At 35.3% G+C, this 15,367-nt stretch overlaps 1 protein-coding gene across 1 annotated transcript in view; it reads left to right on the top strand.

Annotated features, from left to right (window-relative positions):
• TAOK1 (TAO kinase 1) overlaps nucleotides 1-15,367 on the top strand; it is a 122,408-nt gene that overhangs the window by 60,043 nt on the left and 46,998 nt on the right. Inside the window, exons 2-8 of the mRNA XM_004706907.2 lie at nucleotides 350-573; nucleotides 4,301-4,372; nucleotides 4,836-4,937; nucleotides 6,123-6,168; nucleotides 6,702-6,798; nucleotides 8,960-9,073; nucleotides 13,326-13,417. Of these exons, the coding sequence (XP_004706964.1) occupies nucleotides 442-573; nucleotides 4,301-4,372; nucleotides 4,836-4,937; nucleotides 6,123-6,168; nucleotides 6,702-6,798; nucleotides 8,960-9,073; nucleotides 13,326-13,417 (655 nt within the window). The 5' untranslated portion in view covers nucleotides 350-441. The remainder of the gene's footprint in view (nucleotides 1-349; nucleotides 574-4,300; nucleotides 4,373-4,835; nucleotides 4,938-6,122; nucleotides 6,169-6,701; nucleotides 6,799-8,959; nucleotides 9,074-13,325; nucleotides 13,418-15,367) is intronic.

The raw sequence follows: 15,367 nt of genomic DNA, 5'->3' as shown, positions 1-15,367 counted from the left end.
TGGAATAAGTGAGTTACATTATAGGGTTCACAAATCTTTGGGGGGAAATAAAATGTATATGAATTGTTGAATGGAAAACTGGTCTGTGTAAACCTTCACTGATTTACAATAAAATGCTTAAAGAAAAACTTAAAACAGGAAACGCTGTAGGAAAGTTCTGCTTTGTCCTACAGGGTCACTGAGTTGGAATTGGCTGTAAGGCAGTGGGTTTAGTTTTGGGTGCTAGTGGATCATACTTCCTTTTCAGTGATAATTTTGCAAATGCTGCCAGTAAATGATCTTACACTAAATCTTTTAAAACAACCATTGCCTTTCTTGACTTTTTTTCCCTCTCACTATTTTCCTACAGAGGTCTATGCCAGTGTGGCTTCATTCATACAGATGAACCAAGGATTGGGATAACAGTATAAAATTAGAATCAGCAGCTGACTGCCCAGCAGGATGCCATCAACTAACCGAGCGGGTAGCCTGAAGGACCCTGAAATTGCAGAACTCTTTTTCAAAGAAGATCCAGAGAAGCTCTTCACAGATCTCAGAGAAATTGGCCATGGAAGCTTTGGAGCAGTATATTTTGTAAGTGGTAAAACACTTAATGTTAGTGACTAGGATTTGTTTAATGTTCACGCTAGCAAAGTAAAGCACTATAATAAATATAATCCAATTTTAGTCCAACATTTTATAGTCTTGTATATGTAAGAAGCAAATATGAAAGTAGGTGGTTTTATTTATTGATAATACATTTTTTCTTCTTCTGTAACAGTTTTATTGGCATATAATTCATATAGCATACAATTCAGTAGTTCAATCATATCTAGAAGAGTTGTACAACCATCACCATAATCTATTTTAGAATGTTTTTTTCTTATAATCGTTATTAGCTTCCATTCCCGCCTCCCCTTCTAACCTCCCCTGCCATACCCCAAAGGAACCATTAATCCAGTTACTGTCTCTGTAGATTTACCTATCCTGGATTTCATATACAGAAAAACATTCAAAACAAAACAAAAGACTAACAAGAATAACACAGTAAAACATAAAAACCTCAATAGAAAATATTAAATAGAACAAATTTTAAATGGATCAAAAAGGAGATCAAATGACAAGGGGTTAAATTTTAACCTACCTGCGTCTGCAATAATAATTTTCCAATGCATTCTGCATGATAGCAAGGCTGTTCACATCCCTAGTCTACAGTCAGGGGATTAATAATTTGAAAAACAAACAAACAAACTCACTGCCATCGAGTTGACACCGAATTATAGTGACCCTATAGGACAGGATAGAGCTGTCCTTGTGAGTTTTCAAGACTGTAACTGCTTACAGCAGGAGGAAGCCCTGTCAGAGCAGTTGGTGGTTTCAAACTGCTGAATTTGCAGATTATAGCCCAATGTATAACCACTACACCAACAGTGCTCCAGAGGAAATCCACTAGAGCAGTGGTTCTCAACCTTCATAATGCCGTGACCCTTAAATCAGTTCCTCATGTGACCCCCCCAACCATAAAATTATTTTCATTCTTACTTCATCACGGTTATTTTGTTACTGTTATGAATCGGGTTACCCCTATGAAAGGATCCTTCCACCCCCCCCAAAAGGGTCACGACCCACAGGTTGAGAACCACTGCATTAGATGCTTATTTCATGTGTATTTACCCTTCACTTTTTTTTTAACTGAAATAACTTTAAAATGGGTCCAAAAGGATCAAATGATAGTGCATTTTAACCTAACTACACCTGCCATAATTGACCTTACAGTGCTGTCTGTTTGATAACCAAGCTATTCACATCCCTCAACTATGATCAGAAGGAATCCACTGGAGGCCTAATCCATGTGTGGACCCTGCAAATGGATTTTTGGCTTCCACGTCCATAGTCTTCTGCAAACCAAGTGTTCACGATTTAAGCTCTGATACCATTCCATCCTTCAGATTTGGATTTTACTTACAATCTTTGGATCACACAGGCTGGTGTCTTTCTTCCATGTGGGTTTAGTTGATATTTCACTTAGTTGGTTGCTTATTTGAAGACAAACCTTTAAGACCCCAAAGGCTATTCCTTCTAATAGCCGGATACCATTTAATGTCTTCACACTGTACTATAACACCCATGTCTTCAGAGAGTAGAAATTTGCTCAGGTTTTATTTTTCAATTGGAATTATGTAAGCTGTTAACCTAGAATCACTATTTAATTTAAACAGTTCCACTCATAGATACATACCCAAAAGATTGGATAACTGGAACATAATCAGATATATGCTCACAAATGTTCATTGCAGTACTATTCACATTAGCCAAAAGATGAAAACAAACTAAATGTCCATCAAGAGACAAATAGATAAGCAACATGTTTTACATATAGCAGTAGAATACTATGCAACCATACAGAAAAATGAAATCTTGATACATGCTACAAAATGAACAAAACTTGAAAACATGCTGAGTGAAATAAGTCAGTCACATAAAGGACAAATATTGTGATTCAATCTCTGAAATAAATAACTAGAATAGGAACATGTATAAAAATCTAAGGTTACCATGGGATGGAGGGGTGGGTGGGAGGGTAAAGCTTAATAAGAGATGGAGCTTCTGTTATGGGTGATAGAAAAAAAGTTGTAAACAGAGATGATGTTGGTTATCCAACATGAATACAGTGAATATTGCTAAATTATATGGCTGTCACTATATTCTACATGTGAAAAATGTTGAATTAGTAAATGTTTTGTTACCTACAAATTCGGGTAGGTAATGATTAAAAGTTTTTTTAAATGTAAACTGTTTTTCTTTTCAAAATGCCAATTTTGCAAATTGTGTTATATAATGTTTTTGTTAAATGTTCTGTAAAAAATGTAATTGAGAGGAATTTACTGAAACCCAAATGAAGGCTGAGCATGATAGTGGAACAAGAGGAAAGTCAAAGGAAATAGAGGAAAGCGCTAGGAGGCAAAGGGCATTTATAGAGGTCTGAATAAAGACATATAAACATATGTAAATATGTTTATATATGAGGATGGGGAAATAGATTTATGAACATATATTTATAGGTTTAGTATTAAGGTAGCAGATGGACATTGGGCCTCCACTCAAGTACTCCCTCAATGCAAGAACACTTTGTTCTATTAAACTGGCATTCCATGATGTTCACCTTCCCAACACGATCTCTGAAGACAAAGGGGGTGCATAAGCAAATGTGGTGAAGAAATCTGATGGAGCCCGGCTATCAAAAGATATAGCGTCTAGGGTCTTAAAGGTAAACAAGCAGCCATCTAGCTCAGAAGCAACAAAGCCCATATGGAAGTAGCACAACCGTCTGTGTGATCACGAGGTGCTGAAGGGATCAGTTATCAGGCATCAAAGAACAAAAAATCCTATCACTGAATGAGGGGGGGTGCCGAATGGGGACCCAAAGCCCATCTGTAGGCAACTGGACATCCCTTTACTGAAGGGTCGGGGGAGGAGACGAGCAACTCAGGGTACAGTGTAGTAACAATGAAACATAGAACTTTCCTCTGGTTCCTAAGTGCTTCCTCCTCTCCCCTACTATCATGATCTCAATTCTACCTTACAAATCTGGCTAGCCCAGAGGATGTACACTGGTACAGATAGGAACTGAAAACACGGGGAATCCAGGACATATGATCCCTTCAGGATCAGTGGTGAGAATGGCGATACCGGGAGGGTGGAGGAAGGGTTGGGTAGAAAGGGGAAACCGATTACAAGGCTCTACATATAACCTTTCTCGGGGACAGACAACAGAAAAGTAGGTGAAGGGAGACGTCGGACACTGTAAGATATGACAAAATAATAATTTATAAATTATCAAAAGGGTTCATGAGGAGTGGGGATAGGGGAGGGAGGGGGAAAAATGAGCTGATGCCAGGGCCAGGGACTTAAAAAACGTGGAGAGCAAATGTTTTGAGAATGATGAGGATAACAAATGTATAAATGTACTTTATACAATTGATGTATGGATGGATTGTGGTAAGAGTTGTATGAGCCCCCAATAAAATGATTTAAAAATGTTCTGTAAAAGCAGTTTTAATATCTTTTTTCTTTCTTTTTTAAATCATTTTATTGGGGGTTCGTACGGCTCGTATCACAATTTATACATACATCCATTGTGTCAAGCTCATTTGAACATACGTTGCCATCATCATTTTCAAAACTTTTTCTTTCTACTTGAGCCCTTGGTATCAGCTCACTTTTTCTTAATATCCTTTTTCACATGGTATTCTCAGAGAAATGATTGCTCCAATTTAATCTATTAATTTTCTCAATGATCCTTTCTTTGTTATATTTGCAGGCACGAGATGTGCGCACCAATGAAGTGGTGGCCATCAAAAAAATGTCTTATAGTGGGAAGCAGTCTACTGAGGTAGGTTAAATGCATACATATTTATTTGGCATGTTGGGGAAAGACATGTTGGGAGGGACACTAGAATTTTTAAAAACGAAGAAGAATCTTTCTTTCACAAAGCAAGTTACCCATTTAATTAGAACCCAAAGCAATAACCACAGTATTACCCGCAATCCCAAAAGACTCCCTCCACCTTCTACTGCACCCTCATCTTTTAATTTTTTGAACTCTTGTTTAGCAGATTATTCTGTATTATGGGTCAGCGTGCCCTGAATGAAATAATTTTTAAAATCATGTAACTGAATTATGAACTCAATGAATGTAGTTTCTTCTAGTTTTTTTATTTGGACACTAAAAGTTCTAAATAAATCATGTTATATTTTTTGTTAGCTCTTCTTGATGTAGTAATTGCTTTATTCTTTAACTTTCTAAATAAAAACTATTCATAAATTTTCTCCTTCATCCTTTTTATCCCTCACAGAAATGGCAGGATATTATTAAAGAAGTCAAGTTTCTACAAAGAATAAAACATCCTAACAGTATAGAATATAAAGGCTGCTATTTGCGTGAGCACACAGCATGGGTAGGTGTCTACTCTCTCCTTGCTGTAATTTTAGTTGTCTTTGATTTAAAATTAACTAATTAATCAAGAGTAAGTCAAACTAATTTTGTAAGAACATGCAAAGGTATGCAAAATGTTAGTTAATCTGAGAAAGGAAAAGCAACCGCCTTCCAATTCTACAATTGTATAAGCTTAATAATTCACTTAAGAGAAGTGCTCAATTTCTTTTAAATAGAAATGGCTCCCTTTTATTGAATAATTAATAGAAACTAATTATCATTTTAGAATACTGAACTTAGATTTAGTTTTGTAATGTTTGGTACATTTTTTATCTACTTTGAATTTTGGAGAAACTCCAAACTTGAGGCTAAGATTAAAATAAGCAGCCAATTTAATGTTGGGCAAGTTACCTCTGTTTCTCAAATTTTCCATCTGTAAAATAGGAATAATAACCTACCTCATAAGTCTTGGAGGTGATTGATAGAATTCATGCCTTTAATGCAGGAGATCCAGGTTATATTTCTGGCCAATGTACTTTATGCAGAACCACTATGAGTAGTGGCTTGCATGTTCCTATGATAATGATCGGTATCAGTGAAGCAACCAGACTAAAATGAACTAGGGAGAAAAGACCTGGCAATCTACTTCTAAAAATTAACCAATGAAAACTCTACGGATCACAATGGTCTGATCTGAAACTGATGATGAAGGTGGTGTGGAACCTGGCAGCAGGTCCTTTCATTGTGCATCTAACAACAATACATAACGTCGTTGTAAGCCTTAAGTTAGTTGATACTTATATTTAAGATAATCTGGCATATAGGAACACTATTTAAGAGAGGTATTTATGCTCTAACCTAAACTTTGTACATATAGTTCTAGAGTCTAGTTTTCTGGCTCCTAACAATTATCAGTAAATGCTATACTATGGGATAACTATAAAAGAATGGTTTTCTGATCTGTTTTTTATTTGAAATACCCATTTGTACAGGTCACTCTTCATTAACATTATTAAAAGATTAATTTATAATTAGATTAACTTGATACATATATTTAGCAAATTGATAAATATCTTTTTAAGGTAAATGATAACTTGTATTTTACTTCAGACTGTTTTCTGGAGCCTCCTGGGTGAATTAATTTCATTTTAAATGTAATCCTTATAATAATATGCTCTAATAATTTATAAATTTTTTCCCTATGTAGCTTGTAATGGAATATTGTTTAGGATCTGCTTCAGATTTACTAGAAGGTAAGTTTCCTTGGATTATTAGAAAATAAAAATAATAAAATAACTCAATTAAAGATTTAATATACTATGTTAATGCTAAATAATGCAAAAACTTATTCAAATACAGAAAAAAGCCATAGCCTTTCCTATATTTTCAGCATGGTATGTGCTATCCTCATTAAATATTATATAGTAGCATAGGTAGTTTTCCTTATTGTGACTTTATAGAGTTTCTTTTTTCGCCCCTTAACAGCTTGAATCCACACTTTACATTCAGATCAAATAGAGAACATTTCTTCTGTCAATTTTGTTATTATATCCACCAAACAATTCTTTAATATTGTTAGCTAAGAGGGAATTTGACTGTGAAATTATATGAATAGCTGGACAGAACTATATACTAGTTATAAAGTTCTATAGACTTATTTTTATTATCTTGGAAAGTAAATCCCTTCTAGCTGAATATTAGTATCCCAAATAGGTAAGTATATTTATTTTTCTAAATAAAAATGTTTTATGTAATAACTAGCTTCAAATAAATTCTTTGTTTTAAGTTCACAAAAAGCCATTACAGGAAGTGGAAATAGCAGCAATAACACATGGTGCTCTCCAGGGATTAGCCTACCTACATTCTCATACCATGATCCATAGGTAAGTGCTTTGAAAATTATCATATGTTAATAAGCAAATTCATTGTTACATTTATCAACTCTAAAATTCATTAACTGAATTTTTTGTTGGTGATCACCAAGTTTAGAATCATTTTAGAATCTTATAAATCCATTTTTTTTAACCATACCATATTCTAAAAATATTATACTGGATCTCTTTTTAGGATTATTTTCTTTGTTTACTCATACGGCTAGACCTTCTTGAGTTATGCACACTTCATGGATTTGTAGTAGAAATTTAATTGTAGAATCACTTACTTTATAAATTAGAAAGGCTATTAACAATCCTATATTCTTTTAATTTTACTGATGCACACTCATAGTCCTAGTTTGTGACAAATATTCTAAGGGTTGCAAGGCCAGATAGAGCTAGAATTTAACCTTTATCTTTTGTCCTTATCGTAACTGATACTGCCAGATTATTTTCCATTGATTTTATGAAATGGACATATAAAAGCTACTTAAGGATTAAACCGTTTTATAAAACAGTATTGGTATTAGTGATTTTAGGGGAAAAGTAGCAATTCTTTTTTTTTTTGTTTTGTTTTTTGTTTTTTTAATTCTTATATATAAAGTTTCCTTGGATTATTAGAAAGGTAATAATACTAAACTGTATTAGAGGGCTTCAGTTTGTAGGAAAATTCTGTCATCTTCTCCCCCCTGCCCCCATTTTATTGATACATAATCCACATCAGATAACTTGATTGTTCTCTATCTTTTTTTTTATTCACTGCTCTTCTCTGTTATCTTTATATTCCACTTTCCCACAAACTTTTCTAAGCCCACTCATGTATCATTGTGAGTTAATGAATTATCATTTTTTGAGAAAGTTAAAGTCAAGAGAAATCCACGCAGCTTGTAAATAAGTTGCTTGGCAAGAAGTACCTCTCCATTATTTTCAACAAATGAAATGAAAATAAGTTAATTTAATAGTGCATGCATTGTAATACAAAGGAGAAGAATTATGTTAAAGTTTTAGCCAGATTTTTTATTTTACACTAAGGTATACTGAAATTTTATAGATTATGAAATGATTTTCAGCTACCAATCTAATTCTAATTTTATTTCAAACCATTTTATTGGAAGCTAATACAGATATATCATTCCATAGTTCCATCATGTCAGTGTTGTAAAATTGTTGCCATAATCAGTTTCAAAACATTGTCTTCCTTCTTGAACTCCTTAATTATCAGCTCCCCTTTACCCTCCCCTCTGTCACTATACTTCCTAGGAACCCTTTATTCTACTTGTTTTCTCCATAAGTTCATCAATCCTGGGTTTCATATAACAAAAAATATATAACAATTCAAGAGGTCTACCCTCTGACAAAATACATCAGAGATAAACCACAATATAAAAAAAATGTTGAAAACAAGATCAGGTCCAATGTGCAACAGAGTGGGAGGAGTCCACTGATACGGTTTTAACTGTTCAAGTCAGCTTTATAAGTTTGCTCTCTTAGGGTCATCTCTCCAATGCATTCTGTTTGGTAACTAGTTTGTTCCCATCCTTCTATTACGGATAGAGGATAATCACTGGAGGCTTATTCACTGGGTGGATCTCACAAATTTATCTTGGACTTCCACTGTCATCTATAACCTACAATCAGAATCTCACTTCGGCTCCAGTACTGTTCCCTCCTTTGGATTCAAATTGTATGATTTACAATCCTTAGATCATTGATGTTGGTGTGCTTCTCCCAAGTCCTTAGTTGATATCTCATTTAGGTGGCTGTTTGTTTGGAAACAAGCCTTTAAGACCCCAGGTGCTATTTTATCTGATAGACACCATCTAAGTTTTTCACCACACTTTGCTGTAGCAGCCATGTCTTCTGTGTTCACTCTAATTCTAATTTTAAGGCCATTATTTGTACCAAAGAATAGCCTCAAGATAAAGACTGTGTTCTAATTAGTGATTTTCAATCATTTGTTATTTATAACTCTTTTCAATATTTTTTACAATATTTTCCTTGATATTTATTTTATTTTTGTTTAAGTTGGATCTCAATATTCTCCTAGTAATACAAATTTCCTAAGATTGAATGATTTTTATTTCTCCTTCCCTATCCCATTGTTTGTTTGTTTTTTCAATACAATCTAATGAAGAAGAGATTAATAACTGTCTGTATTCCTTAAACCCAGAGATATCAAAGCAGGAAATATCCTTCTGACAGAACCAGGCCAGGTGAAGCTTGCTGACTTTGGATCTGCTTCCATGGCATCTCCTGCCAATTCTTTTGTGGGAACGCCATACTGGTAATTATCATCTGCTCTCATATTGATCCTCATAGTGATATCATTTATATATGTAGTGTGAGGTTGTACAGTTTTTTCTGGTATCTTTCCTATAAATAATGCTATTTTGGACATTTTAATTTTAAGGATTTTAGGTTTTTTTTAGTTTTTAATAGAGATTTGTGTGCTGTCCTTGACTTGCCCTTTTTAATCCTTTAGCTTGGTGTCCTCCCACCCCCATTTCATTCACTTTGTTATTATTATCTGCCTCATAAATTGGGCTTGGAGGTAAAAAGGAAAAAAAACTCAAAAGTAGGGGGAGATTAAAATACTAAATGAAATTTTTGTTTTTTCCTTAAATTCATCTTTATTTTAGTAATCTGAAGACTGGCAGCCTTTTTTTAAACTGTTGATAGAGTAGTTTATATTAGTTTAAAATTCTATAATGTATATTTATATACATCACATATTATACAATTTAAGGCACACATTCATATTGAGAAGATTTGTTGCAGCCATCACCACAATTTCAGAACATTTTCTTTTCTTTTTCAGAACATTTTCTTCTCAAACTTATTTGCTCCCTATTCCCCACCAAACCATCCTCATCTGCCATGTCCCTAGGCAATTATCAGTCTAGATATTCTCTCTATAGATCTACCTGCCCTGGATTTCATATTCATCAAATCAAAACACAAACAAGAAGCAAACAAAACCTACAATGGGTAGACAAAACGGAAAAACCTCAATCAAAAAGAAAGCAGAAATTAAAAACTGAAACAGCTTTAAAATGGGTGAAAGAAAGATCAAATGATAATACATTTTAACCTAACTACTTCAGTCATAATTGACTTTACAATGTTCTCTGTCATATAGCAGGGCTATTCACATCCTTCAACTATGGTCAGGGGCTATTCACCAGAGACTTAATCCACGTGGGGCCTCTGCAAATGTTTTTGGGTTTCCATTGCCTTCTACAAATGGGGTGTTCACAATGTAAGCTCTGATACCATTCCCTCCTTTGGATTTGGATTTTATTTACAATCCTTTGATCACACAGGCTGGTGTACTTCTTCCATGTGGACTTAATTGATACTCACTTAGATGACTGATTGTTTAAGGACCAACCTTTAAGACCCCAGACTATTGTTTCTGATAGCTGGGCATTATCCGGTTTCTTCACCACACTGTGCTATAACACCCATATCTTCAGTGATCTCTTCATGAGGGTGAGCAGCAAGCCGAGCCCTGTCTTAAGAACTCATTGTTAGATTGGACTAGAATTAGTTATCAGCCACTGTAATAGTCTAGGTACTTTGGAGAAACAAATCCACAGCGACTCACGTGTAAGAGAGAGTTTTATGTAAAGAAAAGGTGCATCACGAAAACATCCCAACCCAATGCTGCCCAAGCCCACAAGTCCAACATTAACCCATTAACCCAACACCAGTCCACAAAGTCTTCCACCTCACAAAACAGAGGCAATGATGCCAACTGCAGGAGGAAAGCTGAGTCAGTGAACGAACAAGCATCTCAGCACTAGCAGGGGTCTCCACACGGCTGCTCCAGCACCCAGGGCTGCATCGGGATAGGTCCGTGTAGCTTCTCCTTGGGGATATCTTGTAGGAAGTCAATCTTGCAAGCTGAAGCAGGGAACTGCTAAGGCAGCTGCACCCGGTGCAACCATCACAAAACAAGAGACCCGAGAACTAGAAAGGCGAGGCTTCACCACCCATTTATCCCTCCGCCTTTCAACCAGCCCCACATGTGATTATCGGCCAGGCTGGCACAATTAACTGACTCAGCCACAAAATCAATCAGGTTCTCTCTTTCCCTCTTATTGCTGCTGTTTTTTGGTTTATGAAGAATTTAAAATATATACAAAAGTAGACAAAAATAATGAAGCCCATTTTCTAGTCACTCAACCCAACAACATTGTGAGGTTTCAGGCCAATCTTGTCCTAAGTACTATCTTATCCACACCCCCACACCCTACCCCCAGTTATTTTGAAGTAAATTCTAGATGTCATTTAATGATATATAAATAATTCATTAGAATTATCAGCAAGTTTAAGGGAATACTTTTTAAAAACTCTTCAGCTTTCATATGTTCTCTTGCTCTAATTTGGAAGTTGTGCCTGATAGCCCTTGCAAATTCATGCTTTTCAAAATCTCCCCACTCCTGTTACAAGAATAAAGCTTCTTATATATCATGATTATTATATTAGTGGATCTCCTCTGGGATGTAAAAGCCTCTGAGAAACACCAAAAAGACAGTGAGAATGTATAATGTTTATGAGAAATACTTAAAGGTTAGGGTTCAAACTCATGGCAAGACCCTATGCCTTTCCAGTTATCTCACTCTTTTTTTTTTAGCTCTCTTTCACATCATTCCATTTCCCCCTTCTAACCCAGAATTTACAAAGGATGGTTTTCTTAGGACACATAGTATGTAATGTGTTTATTTGCATTGAAAAATGAATTCAGACTTTCCTGTCAGCAAATGACTTTGATTTGACTGGTTATTACAACCATGTAGTTGACCTTTATTGTAGGCTATATGGCAGTTAAAAATAAATTAGCTAATTCTGCAGCTCCAAGATTATGATAAAATTATATTTAAAATATGACAGATACAATATATACATATATACTATGTATTATATTCTTTGCACATATTAAGTTTATTAAATTTACATGTCAACTACCAAAAGTTCAAGGGGATTGTATTAGTCTAGGTACTTTAGAGAAACAAATCCACAGCAACTCATGTATAAGAGAGTTTTATGTAACGAAAGTGTGCATCACGAAAACATCCCAACGCAATGCTGCCCAAGCCCACAAGTCCAACATTAACCCAACACCAGTCCACAAAGTCCTCCACCTCACAAAACAGAGGCAATGATGCCGACTGCAGCTGAGTCAGTGAACAAATAAGCATCTCAGCACTAGCAGGGGTCTCCACACGGCTGTTCCAGCACCCAGGGCTGCATCGGGATAGGTCCATGTGGCTTCTCCTTGGGGCTGTCTTGTAGGAAGTCAATCTTGCAAGCTGAAGCAGGGAACTGCTAAGGCAGCTGCACCCTGGTGCGACCATCACAAAACAAGAGACCCGAGAACTCGAAAGGCAGGCGAGTCTCACTACCCATTTATCCCTCCGCCTTTCAATTAGCCCCACATGTGCTTATCGGCCAGGTTGGCACAATTAACTAACTCAGGGATACATAGTTTTTTTAAGTTTGTGCTTTAGTATGTAGTGGGTAAATGAATTAATGTGAAGGCCACTGTTCTAGATGACACAAATTTCTTATGTAGATCCCTAGTCTGGATCTTAGATAAAGGATTCTATGAGCAAATGCACTCCAGAATGATTCTCCACTTTAGAAATTGATAGTGAATATTCAATGTTAAAAGTCCCTGGAAAGTCCTGCAATAAGAAAATAAAAATCACATCATTAACTTTTAAACTTAGTAATTTCCCAGACCTCAATATCTTTCAAAAATCTTTGGGAAGGCTCTGTTACGGACATTGGAAAGTTTGCATTTATATATTTGAATATGTGAATACAATATTAAGAAAACACATTTCTGGGAACCATCTTACAGAAGAAGTCAACTGGTTTTAAGTGTCTTATCTGTGCTTAACACCAAATAAAAATGAAGTATAGACCATGGTATCAAGAACTGTAGGCTCTAATTGAAATGCTAATTAAATAAGTGAAACCTAGAAAGTGAAAATTATATGATTGGGTTGTGAACTATTATCATGGGACATTAATTTTCTTTGAAAGGAAGGCAAACTTGAAAGGAAGACAAATTATGGTTATCCAATCTTGGGTATTTGGGTAGTTTCTCAAATAAATGAAGTCAGCTTATGTCAACAAAAGCAACTGGCACAATTTATTGCCATTGATAAAATTAAATACTTTGAGCAAAAATCGCCCTTTGTAATATTCCTGTACCCACAATATATTGGGGTATATACAGTATTAGATTCAGCAGAATACAGCTCTTTTTTTGGATGTCCTTCTTTTAGAGTACTGCTGTATGATTGTGACAGATGGTAAGAAGAGGATAGTCTCAAATTACATATGCAATGCTAATGGTTTTCCTCATACGTGTAATATATTTGTTTTGTATTATAAGCATCCTTATGGTCACATAAATTGATTGAAATTTAAAACAGTTTTCCCCACATAGATGGTCAGTATATTGTTAAAGAATAACATAACTATTTTAGAACTGTAATGTAAATGGATGTTTTATGCTTCAGGATGGCCCCAGAAGTAATTTTAGCCATGGATGAAGGACAATATGATGGCAAAGTAGATGTATGGTCTCTTGGAATAACATGTATTGAGCTAGGTAAGCATTTTTCTTCATTACCATGGAGTAAGATTTAATCAGAGTTGTACTTGAGTTTCAGTGCTGAATTATAACTTTTTATTTGTGCCATATGCCAGTTCCTAAGGGGAGCAATATATAAACAGTCAATTAAAGTTTTTACTTTAATTTTCTAATAATTTTTTATACATTTTCTTAAAAATTTTCCTGATTAGTCCCATAATGGTCTTGTTCTTTTAGCGAGTCTACCAAGATTACCCCTTTGAAGTTCTTCCAGTGACTCTAACCTTCTGAGCTATTCTCTGCCTTGAATTTAATTCCTTTGGGATGCCACTATTTTGATAGGACCTTTTTTTTTTTTTTTTTTTTTTACATTTTATTAGGGGCTCATACAACTGTTATCCCAATCCATACACACATCAATTGTGTAAAGCGTATTTGTACATCATTTCTCAAAACATTTTCTCTCCATTTAAACCCCCGACATTAGGTCCTCATTTTTCCCCTCCTTCCCCGCTCCCCCCTCCCACATGAGCCCTTGATAGTTTATAAATGGGTATTTTGTCATATCTTGCCCTGTCCGACTTCTCCCTTCATCCACTTTTCGGTTGTCTGTGATAGGACCTTTTTTGGTGAACGTACCTTAATGAGACTAAGACAAATACTTTATGAAAAGAACTTCCCTATAGCCATACACCAATCACAGAAACATGTTTAAACACATTTTGTCTGGAAAAATCTTGTGTATGTATGAACTAGTACCCAAGTAGCAGCACCTTTTAACTTACCTTCATATAATAGTAGACCACACTGGGGAAAGTTATGAAAACTTTTAGCTTTAACCAAGCACCTTGAGGGAGTGAGTTACTGGCCCTGGGGGTTCAGGACCTCAGGGTCTCTGAGACATTAGTTCACTTGGCATAACGTAGCCTACAAAGACAGTATTCTTCATCCTACTTAGGTGAGTAGCAGCTGAGATATTAAAAACTTGTAAATGACCATCTAACGTGCAGTTGTTCTGCACATCTGGAGCAAAAAAAAGTGAAGAAAATCAAAGATGCAAATAAATAATTAGTATGAAGGACTAATGGGCTACAGGATTACCAGCTCCCATAACCCTGAAGCCAATACAAGATAGTACCCATCTACCACTGCTGGCCCCCTTGAAAGGGATCACAATAGGAGGACTTAGATGGAGTAAGAGAATAACGAACAAAACTGAAAAAAATAATTGAAAAAAAAGTCTAGGCTTACTGTTCTGATACCAACTGGTGTAATCCTTGAGAATATGGCCCATAGACAGCCTTAAAGCTTAGAACTGAATCCGTACCCATGCCTCAACCTTCAGTCACATGATAAACCTATAAGATAAGCAATAACACCAAGGAGATGCACACTCATTAAAACAAGCAACTGTATGAAATAGATGTAAAAGGCAGCATTTACCCATGGGAAAATCTTAGAAGGTAGGAAAAGACAAAGGAAGATTGTAAACACAAGGAGGAAGTCTGAAGAATGCTGTGGGGATTGGAATCAGTATCACAAAACAAAATTTATATGACTTATTAAATAGAAAACCAATATGCTCTATAAACTTTCATTCAAATCATAATTCAAGGCAAAATAAAACATAAAGCCTTAAATTTTATAATATTAAAATGGATAATAGTGAAATCTTTTTAAAAAATAATTTTATTGGGGGCTCTTACAGCTCTTATGACATTCCATACATCAATTGTATCATGCTTACTTGTACGTATGTTGCCATCATCATTTTCTAAACATTTACATTCTATTTGAGCTCTTGGCAGCAGTTCCTCTTTTTTCCCTCCCTCCTCCCCACTCTTATAACCCCTTGATAAATTATAAATTATTATTTTCTTTTTTTTATCTCGAAGGAATTTGTCCCTTTTTTCTTTTTTTTCTTAAATCATTTTATTGGGGGCTCGACCAGCTCTTATCACAATCCAT

This window comes from Echinops telfairi, unplaced genomic scaffold (genome assembly GCF_000313985.2).
Source record: "Echinops telfairi isolate 266 unplaced genomic scaffold, ASM31398v2 ScPeMD7_7458;HRSCAF=8496, whole genome shotgun sequence".
Taxonomy (NCBI): domain Eukaryota; kingdom Metazoa; phylum Chordata; class Mammalia; order Afrosoricida; family Tenrecidae; genus Echinops; species Echinops telfairi.
This window is presented reverse-complemented; position numbering and strand designations above follow the sequence as displayed.